Source organism: Mastigoproctus giganteus, chromosome 10 (assembly GCF_048544385.1).
Source record: "Mastigoproctus giganteus isolate SK-2022 chromosome 10, ASM4854438v1, whole genome shotgun sequence".
NCBI lineage: Eukaryota > Metazoa > Arthropoda > Arachnida > Uropygi > Thelyphonidae > Mastigoproctus > Mastigoproctus giganteus.
In genome coordinates, this window is record NC_143584.1 from 182,568,788 (window position 1) to 182,591,847 (window position 23,060).

General features: G+C 37.0%; 1 protein-coding gene across 1 annotated transcript in view; it reads right to left on the reverse strand.

The window, feature by feature from the left end:
- LOC150079603 (serine/threonine-protein kinase 16) overlaps window positions 1-23,060 on the reverse strand; it is a 112,872-nt gene that overhangs the window by 84,076 nt on the left and 5,736 nt on the right. Inside the window, exon 2 of the mRNA XM_090383134.1 lies at window positions 17,024-17,179. Within this exon, the coding sequence (XP_090239260.1) occupies window positions 17,024-17,133 (110 nt within the window). The 5' untranslated portion in view covers window positions 17,134-17,179. The remainder of the gene's footprint in view (window positions 1-17,023; window positions 17,180-23,060) is intronic.

Here is a 23,060-nt window from a genome sequence, read left to right on the forward strand (position 1 = left end):
AACTTAGGTCTTTTTCATCTGGTGTGAGGAGGATGGTAATTATATGTTTGTACTATATACTGAGTGATCACTGAATTATGACCACCTACCTAATACTTTGTAGATCCTCCTTTTGCCCTCAGTACAGCAGCTATCTGACATGGCACTGATTCAACAAGATGTCAGAAACGTTCGGGAGGTATGGCCAACCAAGCTATGTGTAATGCGGTCAGCAATGCAGGTATGGAGGTGATTGGTGTAATCAGACGCCTGATATGCCTTTCCATAGTATCCCACAAGTGCTCTGTGGGATTGATATCGGGAGAGTTCGGAGGCCAATCGATATGCCAGAAGTCAGAAATGTGTTCCTCAAACCATTCCTACACAAGTGTCCGATGCTTCAGAGCACTGTCATCTTGGAAGACACCATTGCCATTCGGGAAAAAGTGTAACACAGCGGGGTGTACACAGTCAGCAAGCAGTTGACAATAGCAGAGACGACTGATACGTTGTTCCACATGCACCAGGAGTCCAAGTTCCTGCCAGTGAAACATGCCCCACACCCAGTGGTGAGCTGTGAATATTTTAACAATGGGCTTGCAGTTTTTCCGACTTCTACCAAGTAAATTTGATCGGTCACGGAAGTGACGTCATCCGCGGCTTCCACTAGAGGCGCTTCCCACGCTCACACTACTAGTACTGTGATTATAGCGCGTGATGCATTTTTCGTGACCGGTATGATATCTCGAGTCGGGCGAATTTAGGGGGGAACGGATGTGGCTTATTACCCCCTTAACCGTGTGTATAAGTGAATGTGTAAAATGTTCCTAGGTCTATCTAAAAAAAAAAAAAACTTAAACCTGGTCGTCATGCACCGCCTTACGATGATAACTGGATACGATGGTGTCTGGAGTTCTAACTTTTTAGAATTTTTGAATAGTATGACGTCACAATCATGCTTCCTGAAGTTACTAATGCAGTAAGTATGATTTCAACAATACAAATATTTGTCAACAATTGCTTTTTTTCGTCTTGCATTTTCGTTACACTCCATTGTTAGGTTCCCCTAATAGTTGCGTATGTCGCAATCTAACAGTTGCGACATACACAAGATTCACCTACAAGATCGGTATATCAATCGGTGCTATTTTACAGAGATATGTTGCACTCGCAAGTATACATCTCTTACTTTAGTTATCATAAATCCATTGTATCTTGTCTTCCAGAAATTATGAAAATCTGTGAATGATCAATAAAATATTTATAATAAAAAAGCTCTTTTATTTCGTAATCGATATATACAAATCAAAATGCCTAAAAGAAACGCGAAGAACGTTTCGCATAAACCATCTACTGCGCATGCTTGGCACATGCGCAACTTTTTTTTAACAACTAGGGAAATATAATGGATATATTTTTTTCATGATAAAATTTTAATATTGTGAATAAAAAATAACATGAAATATTTCCCATGTCACAAATAACATAAAAACTATCACAAAGCATTCCACAATATAAAAACAAATATTAGATAAAAAAAACAAACTTTCTAGAAAAAGTACACACAAAAAAAAAAAAAAAAAAAAAAATCACAGATTACTTGAAAAAAAATTATTTCACAAATATTCAAGAAAAATTTATTCTAAAAATTGTCGATTTACTTCTTTATTAATATTTGTTGTCGATCTTTTGCTTTGCTCAATAGCTGAGCGATGAGTACAGAGGAATGATTTGACGTAATGATCCAGATCAAATTGAAGCAATAGTTTTCCATTTCAACATGTTTAATTGTCAACATTATTCATTCATTCACTACGCTGAAAGCTCGCTCAGCTTCAGCACTGCTAATGGCTTCAAAGATATTTCTGGCTTTCTTAATTGAAAAGGTAATTTCACTCAATTTTAAAGATAAACTGTCTTCGACAAAATCTCTAAAATCATTAATTTTTATTTCATATTTTATCAGAAAACTTAAATTTCTTATTCTGTTTTCACTGTCTTGCCACCGAGATGAAAGTTCATTCAAATTCACGATTTCGGGTAGCATATGTTTAAAATTTCTTTCAATGGTATCGTTATTTTCTTTATTTAATTTAAAATCACCCTGTTCCATTAATGAGTTATCCTTTAAGGATAAAACAATGCATTTAATAACTTGTCACGATGTAATTTTTTTACTTTCAATTTTGATTCCTTCAAATTCTTTCCACCACAACATGCTCTCAATTTTCTTCATACTTTCCTTCAGAATTTTTCAAATTAGCAATAGCATTGATAGTTCGAAGAATTAATTTATCTGCTTTTACCATGGTGATTCTGTAAAGCTTCTGAAAGGTAAGAGAGCTCTTGCAGGATGTCAACCATTAGTGCTAAATGGTTAAGAAATTCCAAATTTAAAAGTTGATTTAATAATCCGGAATATTTAACTTCTGATTCAAAATGTTTGCACAAAGCAGGATAATTCCTCCAACCTACAATTGACATCCGCAAGCTACAAGCTGCCCATCGTGGCCCGAACACACGATCGATCTTTACAGTTTCCACATCAAGTTCTTTAGCAATCATCCTTAATTTGCGCTAGTTTTTTGGAGATTGGTGATACGGTTTTTTTTTTTTTTTTAATTATTGCCTGTATGTCATTATATTTTAGAACATTTTCTACGCAGTGAAAGGCTCAACAAAGTTTCAAAATCTGCCAACATTTCATCTTCATAAAGTTTATATAATATCTTAGTTGCCTCAATCCCCCACTCTACGTTGCTACTGTCACTAGTTCTTTGAATACGGTGCAAAATGTTGGAATCACACGGATATTCAGCTACTGTGACCATGTAAACACAGACAAGAGAAATTTACTGGAAGGCATGGATCACTCACTTCTCCGAAAAACATATGTCCGTTTGTCAGAGTAAAGGGGAACCACAACACAGGTTAACCAGAGGCTATAATCCATTTCGAGAATCTTCTTAATCCTCTGACTGGTTATGGAAAGTATATTGACTGGCGCGACTTCTCGGTATGTGACTGCATAGGTTTTACGGACATCACTAACATTGTGAAACGGTAATCCCTTTCACCCTTAATTCGCACTTTCTAATTACCTAAATTGCTTAAAGGCCAGAGGTGAGAACAATGCATACACAGTTGTCTCTCCTAATCCGTTCGTTACACGTAAATTTTCTTCTTTCAACGGAAACTATTTTAAATGTAATTACCAAGGGGAATCAAACAAATTGCTCTAAAGAAGTTCGTTAAACAGAGGTTCGACTGTACTTAAATCAAAAATGAAGCAATTTTAAAATACATAACCGATCGACTGTGCCATTAAAATGCTGAGAATGAGGTCCCGCTTGCCCCACTGTAGTTTCAGTTCTGGATACTCAATAATTGCATTCAGGATTTCATTTGTAAAATAAATCTCAACAATGGGCTTGCAAATTGAAAAAAAAAATTAACAATGGGCTCTCGCGAGCCCACTATAGCTCACCACTGCCCACACCACACAACCGCCTCCACCGGCCTGCACTTTTGATACCATGCATGATGGATCAAGAGCCTCATGTTGTTGATGCCAAATCCGTACACGACCATCCACGGTGTGGAGTAAATAATGTAACTCATCCGACCAGTACACCTTCTTCCAGTCTTCTAATGTCCAACTTGCATGCTCTTTGCACCAGGCGAGTCTTTTACGCTGATAAACCTTGGTTAGGAGAGGATACTGTAGGGGTCGTCTGCTGGTATAGGCCATACGTGCGAGCGGGTGACACATGGTCATGTCAGATATTGTTCTGGGTTGGCCCATTTTGTATTGGTAGTCAACTCTTCAACAGTGCTGCACCTGTTCACCTGTACGAGTAGTCGGACCCAGCGTTCACCTCTATCATCAACCTTTCGCTAACCCTTGCAGTTTTGCCATCGGGTCGTTGTTTAACCATTTTGATGCCAGTCCTGGTACACTTTAACTACGGCAGCTCTTGAACACCCCACCAGTTCAGCCGTTTGGGAAATCGAGGCACCAGCTCATCGAGCACCCACAATCTGTCCTTTATCAAAGTCCGATAAATCCTTCCTTTTACCCATCGTGCTCAGAATTTTACTACCTACTGATCCACTGACACCTTATCTATGCTACGTGAGTCGACTAACTACACACTCTTGTACCTCACGTGGTCAACGGGTTGCATTCAGTTTTCATGGGGGTGGTCATAATTCAGTGACCACCCAGTGTATGTGAGGGCTATGTGCCCATTACAGTATTGCATGCCTCTTGCACGGGAGACCACTAATATCCTTACAGAAACACAGTCTTCCATAATATAATATTTTGAAAATGCTTTGTGGCACTTTTGATATACTGTAATATTAATTCTTGCTTCAAGTAACTTCCACTGTTGTAACCTAGAACCAATCAGTTCTGCTTACTCTTTAGAAAAGTTTAAATCACAAACTAAGTCATTTGACTCTTCTTGCTTAATTAAGTGTGTCACATTATAATTTTCAGGTTGGCAGTTCATATCTGTTGAAGTGGATGGTCTATAAAAGTTTGTAACACAAGAATCCTTGCTGTGCTAATAATTGCTTCCTTTATCCCATGATTCTAAGGGATCCAGTATCAGCAAGTCTTCATTATGTGGAACGGGCCTTATTGCAGATGATGTATTTAGACATCTGATGTTGCACTTGCTTATTCTCGATACCCTTGATATCTCTGTCATTTAGAAATAGACATCATCAATGTGGTTGCACAGTTCTTGCCAAACCTCAGGAACAGAAAAAGACATACTTTTAATTTTTCCAGTTAGCCACTGGGAAATTCAGATTTGTGATGGGGTAATACAGCATGTACATGGTAATACAGGTAATACAACAGATAAGTGTCTTATTTACTTCCATAAATTTAATTATGTATACATGTTAAGGCTAAACACAAAAACCTGCATACGCAGAAACTGACATGGTGATATTTTAAGAATTATTTTTGAAATCTATGCATAAAACTTTTACCTCCCCTAATATATCAGCTGCAAGCAGCTAATATATTAGGGGAGGTAAAAAACTTGTTGGCCAGTGCTATTTGCTGTTGTGTGTCCCTCTTCTGATAAATTATTTGATAGTAGGAATATCAGTCTATACAATGCACTCATATACAATACTCAGCTGGTATTAATGCATGCTGCTATCATTAAAAATTAATAGAGTGACTATAATTAATTCCATCAACTCTATCCCTAGCAGCAAAGCAAAGCACATTCATTGAGAATTTTAAGAATATCGAAAACACTGCACACCTCCCTCTGAACATAACTGAACGTTCAGGAGATCCTAATGCACCAGTTATTTTAACTAAATTTTGAGCCACTTTCATCAAAATGTTCACAGTTAGTTAGAAGTGTATATATGTATACAGTTCTAAAAATACATAAATTTCTTCCCTACAAATTGTACATGATGACAACTGCATTTACAGAATCCACCTATTCTTTCAAATATCTGCTTCAGTGATAAAGTATGCTTCCATTTCATTAAGCAGATACTGTCGCAGATAAGGAACCCACCTATTTTTTTCAAACACCTGCATCAGTGATGAAGCATGCTTTCATTTTAATGGAAATGTTAATCACAATTAATTGAGAGTGGGCATCTTCCAGCCACGGGAGATTCTCATTTGGAGAAATGGGCATCCCAATAGGTAGAAGGTGTCCACTCTCAAATTTATCCAGGAATTAGTGTAAGCAGCGAACCATAAACACATGATTATATGTCCATACTTAATTAATCAATATGTTAATGACAAGTCACATCTAACAAACATTCTGCAAGCAGATTGCAAAATTACATTTTCTAGCATAAGTAGAGGCATATGATTCAAGAAAGCAAGCTTATATAGCATCAGCCAAACAAAAAAAAAAAAAAAAAAAAAATTATGTACCAGGTACATAATGAGTTCCTGCCACTCTACTCTGAGACTGATAATGTCAGTGATAATGTCACAGAGACAGCCATTAAAAACGTCTTTACTGCAAGAACTCATTATGAAACTGGTACAGTAAAATTTTATTGAAAAAATAATTTCAGTACAATGAAATACAATGACTGGAATTATTCATTGTACTAGTGTACGATGAAATAATTCGTATAAAATATATTATAATAATGCTAAAATTACTGGTCTATGATAACTGAAATAAGATATATAATTTTGACACTCAAATGATTTTAATTCCCGAGTGAATACTCCACCGATTGTCATTCTATTACATGTAGTATTTACTAAAGTATTTGACTTAATATCTGAATTGAAGACATCTTTCATAAATTTACAAAACTTCTTTCCAGCCTCAGAATTTAATTCTAGATTGAAATCACCGGCAAAAACTACAGGTATACAATCCAGTGGCTCTTCCAATAATTTTGCACCTTCAATGGAATACGGCATCAAATTCTTGTTCATGAATTTTTGAATTATATCTAATGACATTCCTGGAGTGATGTATATGGCAACGATGAAAATAGATTCACTACTGAATTTGCATAAAGATCCACAAATGTCTTCAATTTCATCTGATACTGCTGTTGCATTACTGCTATTATGTTGTGCAAGGATATGTGGTGTACTAATGATAGTTGAACCTTCACGTTGATATATCGCAACACCACCACTACGAACATCCAATCCTTTAAATTTAGTCACACATTGGAATGGTTTAAGTAATATATGTTCATCATTATCCAACCACGTTTCGCTTAATATCAATATTTTGGATTGCTGTAAGATTGTGTCATTTTTTGATATCTCGAATATGGGCCCGTAAACTTTGTACATTCATTGACAATATAGATATACCACTTTGTATGAAATCTTGCAGTTCATCCTGTAGAGACGGTAGCTTATTATTTTTCAAGCAATCTAGTTCAGCATGAAGTTCTATATTACTAATAGCTTTGCCTTGGTCAAATGCGAAATCGTCGTGGGGATTTGTAATATATAAACCTTGCAATGAGGTCAATCGAGATAACGCCACATATACAAGTTGCTATTGATGATCTTTTTCATAATTATATACAACTTTGTCAAAGGTCCCTCCTTGAGATTTATGTATAGTCAAAGCACAAGCAGATACTAAAGGAAATTGTATATGTCTACATGTTAATTTCCTATTGTTCTTGAATGGAATCGTAGCTGATCGTTTTATAATAGGTCTGGATTGACTAGGTAAATGTTTATCTTTCGCATATTGTTTATAACGAGATTGAAGGTTATGTGCTATTTTTGACTCAGGAAATTTCGTCCATACTTGTTTAACTGTTTCATCGTCCTCAAATTCAAAATATACTAAAGTACCGATTGCACCATTTACCAATCCATCGACCACGTATATATATTTGTAGTAATCATGTACAATTTTCCTTTCAATAATGGTAAAATGCATGGAAATCCTGCAGTTTCAGTCACTGACATTTTATGAATTTTATTTCACATACTTGCTAATTGTTCTTCAGAATGATATCCTTGGTATAAATCTTGTAAAAATCACTTCATGGGTTTCATCTGCAACTAAAGCATTTGTATTATAGGTATTTACATCACTATTTCTTAAAAATAGTCGAATCCCTTGCGGATATAAATTAGTAGCATCTTCTTTGGTAACAAATCTCAATTCTATAATTTTAAGTTATCTGGTAATAACACTTCTCTGTTGCCTATTTTTGTAAGAATTTTAGAAAATGTACTATCAGACTGTCACACAACTTGTACTAATTCATGAAATTGTAGTGAATGCCATAATTCTGGAGCAATCAATGAGTTCTTCAGGCATTTTTATACGGGGGCTCCAAAAGTTAGTAAACAATTAAAGAATTGGTATTTTGGTGAATTTTTGATGTATGGTAACAAGATTAACACAGAAATGCATAGAATTATGTGGGTTTTTTTCCGAAAGAATGTCAAAATTATTTCCAAATATGTCCACCGGGTGGCGCTTGATCTGCAACACCACAAAGTACCTCATTATAGTTCAATGTGGCAGCCTTCGCTGTCGAGCACTGCCTGAAGACGAGTAACGATGTTATGGACAGCATGAAACAGCATTTCTGGAGGTATCATTGAGCTTGGCGTCGTATAGAGTCTTTTAGCATTGCCAATGACGTTCGGTGATCTCTGTAAACCTGTGACTTCAGGTAGCCCCATAACCAAAAATCGCAGGGCGTCAGGTCTGGAGTGTGGCCATTCTTGCTGAAAGTGATAGCTTATTCACTTGATTATCTCCAAACGTTGAGAGTAACAGTTGTTTCACAGGAGAAACAATTTGAGGTGGTGCTCCATCCAGCATGAATGTCACAACATCCAAAGCTTGCCTTTCCCCCTGGCTAGGGATAATGCAGTTTTGTAACAGGTCAGCATAATGCTGGCCTGTGACAGTTTCAAAACCAGAGCCACTGATTTCCTGAAAGAAAAATGGCCTATAACAAAACAAGAGGTGAATCCACCCCACACCGTTACTTTTGACTGATGCAATGGAGTTTCCCTGTAAACTAGAGGGTTTTCCGTCGCCCAAATTCTGCAATTGCGTGTTTATGGTGCCACTGAGAGTGAAATGGGCTTCATCCGTCCACAAAACATTTGACAGCCAGTTGTCACGTTCTTCAATTCGCTAAAAGAACCATGCAAATGCTTCCCGCTTTGCAAAATCGGGACACCCAAGTTCTTAAAGGTGTTGAATTTTGTACAGATATCTACAGAGGACTACTCTTAGTGCTCTCCACACACTCCCATATGGGATGCCAGTTCAACGTGAAACGTCACAAGAGCTTGCTTCTCCATGTGATGATGATGCCATTAGAGTATCCATGTCTTCCGCAACTGCAGCCGCAGTTGTAGCACGTGTTGATTATCTTCCACTTCGCGGACGACCTTGTAACGAACCAGTTTTCTCAAATTTCTTAATCATCATCTTTAGTCCTGCAACAGTCATTGATCCTTTACCACGTCACATACCCTTCAGTTGATGAAAAGATCGCAGAGATGCAGTTGCAGATTCAGCGTTAAGGTAATAACATTTCACCAACAGTGCTTTATCCGGTAATGATAACATGACCGCTTACCTTTTTTCTTTTTCTTTCCCAAACGTTCACTAAACTGCTTAGCTGTTGTTCTTGCAGTGCCTTTATGGCAGACACTTGCGCAATGTCATTCATGGTACAGCACCACCTGGTGGACATATTTGGAACAACCCACATAATTCTATGCATTTCTGCGCTAATCTTGTTACCATACGTCAAAAAGTCACTGAAATGCCAATTCTTTAATTGTTTACTGACTTTTGGATCACCCTGTATATAGGTGTAGCATGCAACTGTAGGCAATTGCCATCAATCTCCAATGAAATATATATTCATACATCTAAATGGTATTTCATGAACACCAGTTATCTGCTTTAAATGCATATCTATAATAGATAATAGTTCTGCACTAATCATACTAACTTCATTATTTATAATAGTATGTACATGTTGAAATGCAGTTCTATACTGTTGAAGAATTTCATTACTAAGTTGAAGATTATTTGATAGACATATATGGAAAGCAGAATGCACTGTTGTACCATCGATTTCCACAGTGGCATTGCCCATAGAGGCACACAAATAACATATGCATTGTGAATAAGTGAGACATTACAAAAGCGATTATACGTTTCCATCAATAATTTAAGAATAAATGTTTTTACACAGCCAGCAGGTCCAGTGAGATACTTGTATTGGTTCATATATCTGATTATCAATTTGATGATAGATAGCTTCAAGTAATAATGTGTGTTATTCTTTATTAGTAATACTCATCAAACTGGTACATTTATTACTTTTCTAACAATCTCATATTGTCCATGTTCATAACGTAAATGATGAATTTGCATAAAGGGTAATTGTGGTGATATCATACGCTCAGTTACGACATCCAGTGGAGGCAAATCAGTAGGATATGTTGGATATATAAATCCATTTGACATGGTCATAGTTGGTATCCATCCCTCTTTTAATGAAGTATTAGCATTAGTAGCGGCACATGATGCAAAAAAGCAAGCTTATACAGCATCAGCCAAAAAAAAAAAAAAAAAAATGCCCTTCCAATTTCACTGATCCATTCATTCCAAATGTTTGTCTATTTCTGCCTTGAATTTGAATTTATTTAAGCTATCAACTTCCACAACAACAGATGAAAGTTTGTTCCTGCAATCAACTACCCACTGGCTAAAGTATGACATGTATTACACGTCATGAAAGTACTCGCTTCTTGTAAAGGAAATTCGTTTTGAAGTAATTCATATGAAGTTGTTGGAAATGGTTTCAAATCTAATTAAAACCATAAACAATCACAAACATTACAACTAAATCCAAATGGGTTTTTGTACACTAGTTCTCAAACTCGTTGTCAGCTCATGTAGACACTATAGGGATGTAATCAGGAATCTCATTATTAGCCATTTCTAATTTCGCTTTTTTTCGTGCATGATATTCCTTTATTCGTTCTGAAGACTTTTAGATTCCTAATAAGTATCAGGCATAGCAGAACTCTGTGATTGAATTTCATTATGATTTAGAATAGTTTGAATTTCTAATTTCTTTTTCTTCCATTCACGATATTCCTTCATTATCTCAGCTTGAGTTTTTTTGGGTGAAGTTTGAGAAGTCCCAGGCATTATGAAACACTCTTGTTGAATTTCATCTGGATTCACATTTCTGTCCAATTTCCTTTTCTTTCTTTCATGGTATTCCTTCATCTTTTGAACTTGAGTTTTCTTGTGGGCAGTTACAGAAGTTCCAGGCACAGCAGAACACTGTTGTTCAATTTCACCTGGATTCACATTTCTGTCCAACTTCCCTTTATTTCACGATATTCCTTTGAATGCTGGGCTGTAGATTTTGGCATAGTCACTAGCATATTAATAATTATGCTGATATAACAGTATAACGTAGCGCATCACTGCTCAATTGTACTTGTTGCATACAATTGAGCAGTGACACACTACTTTATACTGTTATACTCGTTGCACCACCGCACACAACAAGTAAAATGCATGCACTCAAGAAAAGACGTTTTTAACATTAAGTACAATGCATGTGCATTGGGTTTCATATAACGATTTCTAGGTAGCGTTACACTTTTTTCCAAATAATGCCGGTAAAGACATTTTTAAAGTCAAAAAACCTTCCCATTTCACTCATCCATTCACTCCAAGAGTGTCTAGTTCAGCCTTGAATTTATTTAAGCTGTCAGGCACCTCCGTAGCCAGGTGGGCAGAAGCAGCAGTACGTAGCACACGCTTCTTGATTAGACCGGGGTTCGAGCCCGTGACCATCAAATACGGAGGATACGGAAGGGTCAGGGAATGACCACTGCATATCCCCGGAGCAATATGGCCTTAGTTGCTAATGCTTCTAAAAACCAAATAACAAACATTTAAGCTGTCAACTTCCATGACAGATGGAAGTTTGTTCCAGCAATTAACCACCCACTGGCTAAAGGCAAATTTCCTCACATCTATTCTACAACTGTCTTTCCTCAATTTGAATTTATGCCCGCTCAGGTTTGTAATCTGAGCAAGAGGAAGATTCCCATCAGCACTGAGCTTGCTCAAATCATTCAAGGCTTTATACATCTCAATCAGATCATCTTGCAGGTGCCTAGTATCCACATGCTGCAATTTGCAGAACTTAAGCCTTTCTTGGTAACAGCAGCCCTTTGTTCCACTCACTAATCTCATTGCCCTTCTCTGTACTCATTTCCAGAAGCTCTATATCTTTCCTAAAATGAGGCCTCCAGACCTGTATGCAATACTCAAGGTGTGGCCTGACCATTGCCTTATACAAAGAGATAATCACCTCCTTATCCCTGCTAGCAAAATTCCTATATGTCATTGACAAGACCACATGAACTACTCTTGCAGCCTGTCTGCATTGCTTAGAAAACTTCATATCTGATTGCACAATTACCCCGTCTTTTTCATTCTCCACTACCCTGAGTGTAGTACTGCACAGTTGGTATGTTAATCTGAGGTTACTGCTACCCATATGAAGTACTTTACACTTATCAATGTTAAACTTCAGTTGCCACCTCTCAGCCCATCTGCTGAACTTTTCTAGATCCTGTTGCAGTAGCATACTGTCATTACCGTCATTAACAATCGTACCAACCTTTGTATCATCTGCAAACTTGGACATTAAGCCTGATATACCTTCATCAATATCATTGATAAATATAGAAAACAACAATAGGCCCAACACTGATCCCTGGGTCTGTGTTAGGTCCATTGTTGAAATACCTTTAAGATCTAAATAAAGTTTTTGGTTTCCAATAAAATAGTATATCCTCACAATTCACTTGTGTACTCTGTAACAGAAAAAGAACATGGTATAGTTGAGTGGCCTACTTAAATCTCAACTTTTTGCACCTTATATTCTTTCTATGGAGATATTAGAAGTAAAGTTGCTTACTAACTTACTGATTGGGGGGATACAAGGACTAATAGATTAACAGTAGCCACTGGCAGAGGTGAAAGTGATTCTTGCACTGCTTCTATTGGAATGAGCCGCAGCCTGGAAAATAAGATGCAGGATATTTCAGAGACTGCTGGGAATCATTGGGGTACAAGTAAACACATGGGTTGTGTTAGGGTAGCTAAGAAAAAGAACAGGTGCATGTATACTTGTGTGTACACCAATGCTAGGAGTTTAGTAAATAAATTTGATGAATTTGAGGTATTGCTCAAAACATCAAAGGCAGATATTGTGGGGATTTCAGAGACGTGGTGTCACACAGATATAAGAAATGCAGAACTGGAATTTGGGGAGTACAATGTGTACAGAAAGGATAGACAGGATAGGAAGGGAGGAGGGGTTATGCTATTAATTAAGAAACACATAAAATCCAAGGAAGTGAAGCCAGTCGACATCGCTGGACAGTGCAGTGTCGAGTCAGTTTGGTGTGACATAAGCATTGGGAGATCAAAATTGAGAGTAGGAGTGTGCTATAGGCCTAATGACTCTGATGAGTATAATAAGAAACTGTTCGGAGAAATAGAGTGGGCCAGTAAATCAGAGAGTCTTATAATGGGGGATTTTAATTTCCCAGATATTGACTGGAATTTGGGGGCTGGTCACTCACACAGTAGCAAGGCTTTTGTGGATTTATTGGATGATTGTTTTCTACATCAGCATGTTCGGGAGGCAACTAGAGGGAGTAATACTCTTGATTTGATTATCAGTAGTGATTCTTCATGCATTCAGAATCTGCAGATAAATGAACCACTTGGTGGCAGTGATCACAGTGTGCTGAAGTGGGAGTTACTCAAAGAGGTAACTACCATTAGGGGTAAAGGGAAGGGGTATTGCTTTCGTAAAGGCGACTACAATGGACTGAGACAGTATTTAAATTCTATACAGTGGGATCAACTGATGATATTGCCAACAGCAAATTCAAAATGGGAAGCATTCAAAGAACTTATCGTGGAAGCTACTAGGCTTTACATACCAACTAAGAAATATTGTTCAAGGTTTAGGCCTAAATGGTTGTCAGATGAACTAATGAGGCATATGGCAGAGAAGAAAAATGCATGGGATACATACAAATTAACACGTGACACGGATGCCTATGATAGATACAAGTTGATCTGTAACCAAGTTACAAAGGAGGTTAGGCAGGCGAAGGCAGATTACGAGAGATCCTTGGCAAGGGATGCGAAGAAAAACAGCAAAGAGTTCTTTACTTATGTAAACTCTAGAAGGAAGGGGATGAATCAGATTGGTCCACTTGAGATCGATGGGTCAACTGTTGATGACCCTGCTCGGGTAGCTAACAAACTAAATGAATATTTTGCATCGACATTCACACATGAGGAGTTATTCAGCGAGGGGAATGCCAGAGGTGTATTCAACTCTAGCAGTAAGCTAGAGAATCTTGTAATAACTGAGAGCAAAGTGGAGGAGAAATTGTTGAAGATAAACACAAGAAAGGCACCTGGGGTGGATGGGATCTATCCAGTTATATTAAAGGAGGCAGCAAAGGAGGTAAGCAAACCCTTAGCCATAATTATGAGAGCTTCCTTGGACTCAGGGGAGGTACCCATTGACTGGAGATGTGCAAATGTGACCCCCAATTCACAAAGGGGGATCAAAGGCTGACACAAGTAATTATAGACCTGTGAGTTTAACTTCTGTTCCCGGAAAATTAATGGAGGCACTGGTGAAAGAAGCACTGCAGGATCATCTAGACAAGACTTCAGTTATAGCTAGGACACAGCATGGTTTTGTTAAGGGGAAGTCTTGCCTGACCAATTTGATTGGATACTATGATGCAGTCACAAAAGAACTGGATGCAGGGAATAACTTTGATATTATATACTTGGATCTTAGAAAGGCTTTTGATACTGTTGCACATGGAAGACTGCTGCACAAATTGGAGCAGTGTGGCATTGGAGGCAAGTTGCTGCTATGGATAAAGGGGTGGTTGAGGGGGAGAAGACAGAGAGTGGTAATCAATGGACACTGCTCATCGTGGACTAATGTTATTAGTGGAGTCCCTCAGGGTTCAGTATTGGGGCCTTTATTGTTTTCTGTATTTATAAATGATATTGATGATGGTATATCAGGCTTAATGTCCAAGTTTGCAGACGATACAAAGGTTGGCAGGGTTGTCAAGGACACTACTGACACTATGCTGCTGCAACAGGATTTGGAAAGGTTGAGCAGATGGGCTTCGAGGTGGCAAATGAAGTTTAACATTGACAAATGTAAAGTACTACATATGGGAAACAGCAACCCCAGAGCAACGTATCAACTCTGTGGTACTACACTGACAGTGGTAGAGAATGAAAGGGACCTGGGGGTGGTGGTGCAGGCAGATATGAAGTTCTCTGAGCAGTGCAGACGAGCTGCAAGAGTAGCTCATGGTGTATTGTCAATGATATATAGAAATTTTTCTAGCAGGGATAAGGAGGTGATTATTCCCTTGTATAAGGCAATGGTCAGGCCACACCTAGAGTACTGTATACAGGCCTGGAGGCCTCATTTCAGGAAGGATGTAGAGCTGCTGGAACGAGTACAGAGAAGGGCAACTAGATTGGTGAATGGGACAAAGGGGTTCTCTTACGAAGAAAGGCTTAAGTTTTGCAAATTACAGTGTCTGGAAACTAGGCACCAGCGGGGTGATCTGATAGAGGTGTACAAAGCCTTGAATGGTTTGAGCATGCTCAATGCTGATGGGATTCTTCCTCTAGCTCAGAAAAATCACCTGAGAGGGCATAAATTCAAATTGAGGAAAGACAGATGTAGGATAGATGTGCGGAAATTTGCCTTTAGCCAGCGGGTGGTTGGTGGGTGGAACAGACTTCCATCCCTTGTCGTGGAAGTTGATAGCCTAAATAAGTTTAAGGCTCAGCTGGACAGGTATTTCGAACGAACAGAGGGGTGAAGTGGAAGTGGTTATTTTTATTTATTTATGTTACTTTTTTTTTTTTTTTTTTTTTTTTTTTGGCTGATGCTGCATAAGCTTGCTTTCTTGCATCAAATGCCTCTACTAATGCTAATGCTAATGCTAAACCAGACCTTAAAGTAAAATCATAAAAGAATACAGTTTTATGGATGGTGCCTTATCATACTGACAATGAATAAGACTGAAAATTAATGCTAGTAACTATTCAACAACATGCAAAAATTGTGTGAAATGCAGCTTTCATAAGACACCCTGGTTTAATGAAAAAAAAAAAAATGCCAAAATCATGTGATTAAATTTGAAGATACATACTGGAGTATGTATTACCTCCAATACCTATATCAAATGGAAAGAATCAGAAAATGAACTGCAGCTGGAATATTAATGGAATACTGGCATTTACCATCTCTAGAGTCATCCTACTTTCCAATCTCAGTATTCCTCCCTGGAAACAGACAAATAACACAAGAAACATATTCACATTATCCCAACTGATAACAGGTTTAGATGCTGCCAGCATCATCGACAGTTTGTTTCACTCTCAAGAAGCCCCAGGAATGCTGAAGCAACTTAAAAAAACGTGGACAACCTAAGTCGCTTTTTTCCAACAAACACGATAGAACTTTTTAATCAACTAAGAATCGAACCAGAAAAGCTCTGTAATGACAACACCTACAGATTGTAGGTCTTTGCCAACTCGTATCATCTCGTGCAACTTTAGTGCACAGCCACTCAAGCTAAAATTGCACTAAATCATGGCACCCTTTCAACTATATCTTCTCATTATTCTAAATGTCAACCTAAGATATCAAAATATGAAATATACTAATATGAAAATCATAATTTCACATGTATGTTAATTTTGTATACAACCTTTCAGGATGAACGTCCCATGGATGTAACCTACACCCTTCTATATGAATGCAACCCACACCCTTCGAGCCAATGGCTATTCCAGAAGTGTCTCCTTAATGGAGAAAAATATTTATAATAATAATAATAAAGTAAGTTATGTTGTTTGAGTAGCATGGTGCATAGGTAAAGTAAAACTTGTCAAAATAGGAATAAAGCTTCTGCCTACATTAGAATATCCATTCATTTCCAATTTAAATTTACATACAGATGAGAAACAGATGTTTTGTGGTATATATTTTTACCACTTCATCAGTGATTGCTGTTGTTGCTACTTCATCACTGCATAGATCAGAAAGGCGAAAGGTTTGACTTAAGTCAAATCTTTGGCCTTTCTGATCTATATAGTAAATAAATAAATAAATAAATATTAAACAAAACATCAGAGTAGATAAGCAAGTTAGAACCTCTTTGGCATTATTTATTGCAGTCTGCAACTATTCATATATGTGGTACAATGGTATTTATGTATATCATTATTTGATTATATCATGTTTAATTTACATTTTAGTAATTATCATACTTATCCTTCACTGGATAGGAAAGAAATATAACAAAATAAAATTCTGTATTTGTATCTGCAACTACTGCTTCTAATTACAGAAAAAAATATGACATGATTGAAATTCCAAAAATTAAACTTACCCCTCCCCTAGTCTTGTTTTTATTGTGTAACTTTTTCCATTGACCTCAATTACTTCTTTCCCACAGGTACAGCCCATTGTGAAGATAACACTTAATCCAAATAGTCTCATACTCACTGAGCCCAGGTTCTCAGCAAATCATCTTTAATTTGGCCAACTAAAATAAAAATTAAAAATATGGTGACAAAACAGATAAACTCTATATAGGAAATTTCAAAAATGGTTTCACAACTTTGTAAACTATTAGTTTCATTTTTTTTTTTCTTAAAGTTAAAACTTTAGTAAAAACATAAGCACTGAATGAGAACTATGATCTTGAAATTTTTAATGATCCTTAGTAAAGTAGTTACAAGTTTCTTCAGTAGTCGGCATACACAAGGCAAACAATAAAATTTCTCGATATAAACTTTCCGAATCAGTGCATGGGACAAGGTAATCCAATTCCAGGGCCAGAGCAATTTCTGGACCTCACACCATTTGATTTTTAGCTTGGGATTTCTTAAGGATAAGGCTTATCAGCCACTAGAAATTTAATATGAAATGAAGAGCAAAATCAGAGGTGCTAATGATCACAAAAAACTTAACACAATAGAGTAGGTGTGACAGGGCAGTGCCTTTTATTGGGAATGATACAAATAGTATGTTACATGACTGGTGGTAATCACAATTGTAAAAATTTTTATACTACACTATGTTAGACAGTTACTAGTAATTTGGAAATTTTATAAAACTAACCAATATTTGCATAGCTAAGCATTTCTAAGTGTTGTTCACTTCTATGGCACAATAAAATTATATAAATGAAAAATATATCAAGCAAATGTGCAAATAGACAAATTGTTAAAGTCAAAAAAATACTTTGGATTTTTTTGACTTTTGGATCTCTCACCCAGGACAAGCTCACACAATTATCATAGAAGAAAATATCATGAATCTGTCTACAACATCATCCATGACATGTTATTATTATTATTATTATTAGCCATATGGTGCAAGGAAGCCTGAGGCTTATGCTGCACCAGCCAAAAAAAAAATTCCCAAGTTACCCTGAGAGTGAGAGGAATCACCAAGAAACAGAATGATAATATCCAGTTCACGACCCTGGGTTTGCCAAGCTCATACTCACCAGATGTGAGCCTCTGGGGTTTAGTTTGCACAATGTAGGTTCCCAAGTGTCTCAACAATGAACAAAAACATCCGCAAATGGGATTGCATAGTGACTTTGGATGAGGCATAATACAGGTACTTGGGCCAGAGAGAAAGCAATGCAACATGCAGTGGAAACATCCAGCATCACAACAGCCAAAGAAATTCATGAATTTCAAACCCACCGGGAGAGTTACACACACATTTTTTTTTTTTTTTTTGACACAGAGGGACTTGCTGCATTTCAAGTTTAGAGGTAAAACAGTCAACTCACAAAATTATGAACAAATCCTCAAAGCTGATCTGCGATTTACCATCAAAAACAATGGATCCAGATGTGCGACTGATGGTGTCATTTTGTTATACAACAATGCATGACCACACACAGCTCAATGCACTATGGGAATTATCCAGATACTTCAAAGGTAAGTGACTGAGCATCCTCTGTATAGTCCATACTTGGCACCTTATCATTTTCATGTTCTTGGAAGACTAAAAAATAACTGGCAGGACACTGATTCATGGGCATTGAAGCGAAGGAAGCCAACAAATAATGATACAAATAGCTATAATAAGACTTTATGAACTGGGTATAAAAAAAGCTGGAGTGCAAATAGAATAAGCGCCTGAACTGGGATGAAGATTTTTTTAAAAATAAAGCACCCATTACTAGTAAAAACTTCATCATTGTAACTATTTGATGTTAACTGGACCATGACTAAATTCAGTGATTTAGCATTATTTCTCAAACTCTCCATTATTTCATCACTTCTCTGAAGTACTTAATGAGACTGCATCAGAAAACACAAGAATTAACAGCAGACCAGCTTACTTCACATCCACTGATATGGTAGTCATCCACAAGAGGATATTAAGTACATGTAACTTTGTCTCTAATTAGAATTAAAAAACACTACACTCTAAGCAAATGTACTGATATACTACCAGACTTGACAATGATATTCACATGGGATTCATAACTGCCATATAAAATGGTTGGGTTACTGGAATGTGTTTTGTAAATTGTTTTAACTCTGCCTCATTTCCTGGCTGAAGTGTTCAGGCCCAGGAAGCACCCACTGTAAATAGTGGATTTAATATGCTAAGATACCAGTGTTTTGGAACCACAGTGAAGGGGTCCTCAACTACTTTCATTCTAATTTAAACACCACCAATGACAATGCAATACTCTCCAGAATGTAAAAATAATAACACCCTCTCATACCAACATATTAACATCCACATTACAGAAAAATCAGCTGAAAACATCAGTATTTAGAAAAGGCACAGACATGGAGTTAGTACTGTCCACTCCCTCTCTCTCACCTTTTACAGCACGTCCCTCCTGAAATGGAAGTTCAAAAAGTATATGGTCAGGGGTGAGACGTCCCAAGGGTGACAGCCAGGGGTGCACTGCACCCGGGCAGCAACATTCAAGGGATGCCTGAAAACCTGAAACTTATATACACATATGAAGAACAAAATATATAAATATCTTTTTTTCGGGGGGAATGCCAAATTGCGATTGGCACCCAGGGGTCACATTCTCTAGGAACTCCCCTGTATATGGTACTCAAGGTGAGACCTAACAAAATCTTTATAAAAATTCAATAATTATCTCTTTGTCCCTACTAATAAAATTCCTGTATACATCACAGATAAAACATGCTATCCCAGCAACCTGTCTACACTGTTAAAAATTTCTTGTTAGTTTATATTAGTGAAACACTACAATTAACTATGGAATAAAATCTGGTATTCTCAACTGCCTTAAGTTTTTTGCTTTGCAAGTAATTAGATAATCAGAGATTACTATTACCCAATACTGTACTTTAGCTACAATTTTTTTCAGCCTAAGTGAACAATTTATCTAGAATCTGTATACTTTTATTACTAACATTTACGATCCTCCCAACCTTTTTATACAATCAACAAATTTTAATATCAAGCCTGTTTTATCTTCATCAATGTCATTAAATGCTGATGAAGGTAAAACAACAAGGCATCCAGCACTGAATACTATGAAAATTTGCTTGAGATCTCACTTTAGTCAGAGCAACAGCCATTTAAAAAAACTCATTGTGTCTTATCATCTAATCAACCTTTTATCCATCACACTACTTTTCCACCAATAGCACACCAATACAGTTTATACAGATGACATTAATGTGGGAGACATCAAAAGACACTAAAGTCTAAAAATACCACATTAAAATGATTCTGTGCACCCAGTTTTTGTGATCTCATAATAACTTATCAGACTAGTTATTTAGGAGGGACTGGAGCCTGGCAACCCCCCAAGATGTGGCCTAGATAATTCCATTCCTGAAAAGTAGTCTTGCAATACAGCCTTATTTATGGATTTCATAACTTTTCCTGTCATAGGTTAAACATACAGTTCTGTGATTACCCTTTACAGCCTGGAAACCACTTCTCTAAACTGAAGAAACATTTGCAATCTGATAACTTCGTCTGAGTTCTGAGATGCATGCATTATAATTGAGAGGAATTTGATAATGTGTCCTGCTATTTCTTTTAATATCACTTGGCAAATCCCATACATTTTCCACATTCAAGTAAATATGTAAAAAAGAACAATTGTCTAGTTTAAGATACTTGTTTTCTGGGTTAACAGTACTGGTAAGTCTAACAGGACACATACATGTAACTATTAATGCAAAAAATTCATTTAGTTCGTCAGCTATCTATTTAGGGTCATGAGCAATGTTCCCAAGCTATCCTACAGTGAGTGAATATGGTTCAGTGCCTTCTGTCTAGTAATCACATATGTAAAAAATTCATTACTGCACTTTACCTGCTTTGCCAACATCTTTTCAAGGTATGCCTTAGCATTTCCTATTCTCTAAGTAACTTTATTATAGATTAATTTATAACTTTTTTTATGAAAACCCTATATACAAAATAGTAGTACTGTGCAAGAGCTGAAGGTTGAGAAGTCAAAAGATACTTTCTGACATCAGACTTGAATCTCTGAAGACTAATTTTCAGGAAATACATGAGAAGAAAGGTTGGTCCAAAAAATATAAGTAGAAGAGATAAATGAGAAAGAGAAAAGGTTAGTTCTGTTAGTTTGGAGTTTGACAGTGAATGCACATCATCATGTTGCTGCACATGTTCAGAGTGGTTTGGAAGAGAGCTGGTGAATTACAGATGCCAATTCAGAAGAACAGTACCCATGGAAGAATCTATTAAAAGGGCATGCAACAGAAACCTGAAGGTATATAACACAAGGGTGGAGAGACTTCATAAGAGATGGGCCAATAATTAACATGACTACCCTCTTCTGAATGGAGTTGAGGAACTTGAGAAATATTTGGGGAGGGGGTATCACCGAAATATTTAGGGGAGGGGGTATACAGGAACATTATTTCAAGATAGGTCAGATTTGATATTTGTACAGAGCTATTAAAGAGAAAGGTAACATTGAAAGCAAAAAAGAAAACCTATTTTTTAATGCTGAAGAAGCAATGCTTATGAAAGAGAAATATAGCAGTCAGGATGATTCCAACAGAGATATGTGATGTTGTGACCATGGAAGCAGTAGACTTTTTTTCTGAGAAAAAAGGCAGTACAGAGTTTTAGAAGGATTTAAAAGTTAACTAAGCTTCTTTTATCCCATTGTAAAATAACCTGGAGATCAGAATTTAACAAATTGGTGGTGGATATTCAAGAAGTTGAAGCTATATCTGCAGGGCAAGGTTTCTCAAAAATGGAAATCAAAATGTGCTGTGCTATCATCAACGAGCCTATGGATAGGATTCCCATTCGGTAGAGGAAAGTTATTAATACACAATTGATGGATTTCTATACTATATCGGAAAAAGCAAAGGCAAGGGAAAATAACTGGAAGGGATGAATCTGTCACCTTTTTAGGAAGTGGATGGATGTGAGCAGACTTCCATATACACAAGAGAAAACTAATGAAAGAAGGCACTGAAACTTAGGGTACAAAAATCATTAGTTGAGAAATCAGAAGACAGAGAACCATTTACCATCACCAAGGGTGTTGGAGTCGGAGAGGAAACTGTCAACCCAATCACAAAAAACAGATGACAATCCAAAAAGATGTTTAGATCTTTATGCCAAACATGATCAAAGCCTTGGAAATATCAAGGGCAACATCTTGAGTTTCATCATACTTTTCCATCAAATTTGTCCAAAGATGAGTAACACAAGCCAATGTATCACCAGAGGATCAACACTGATGGAATCCACATTGGCAATCACTGATCAGATGGAAGGTTTCAAGAACAGTTTTAAGAGATGGCAGTTGATTAATTTCTCTACTATATCGGAAAAAGCAAAGGAAAATAACTGGAAGGGATGAATCTGTCACCTTTTTAGGAAGTGGATGGATGTGAGCAGACTTCCATATAGAAGGGGGGAAAACAGTGGAATAAGTATAAAAAGGTGGCATAAATCAGGAGCAAGTATAGGAGCACTTAATTATTTATTTGTTATTTTTTTTTTTTTTTTTTAGGAGCATTAGCAACTAAGGCCATATTGCTCCGGGGGTATGCAGTGGTCATTTCCTGACCTTTCCGCATCCTCCATATTTGGTGGTCACGGGCTCGAACCCCAGTCTAATCAAGAAGCGTGTGCTACGCACTGCTGCTCCTGCCCACCTGGCTATGGAGGTGCCTTATAGAAGCACAGGTTTGGAGAATAAGTGTAGAAATATCGTTGGAACCTGGAGTTTTCTTGGTATCAATATAGTTCAGAATTCTAACATTCTTCTGTTGGAAAACCACAAGATGCACAGAGTCAAACACATTTGGTATGGCAGGAGGCAAATTAACAAGATCATCAAGTGGAAGAAAAGTAGGATGTTAATATGATGGGTTTATCTTTAGCTATGGATAAAACCATCA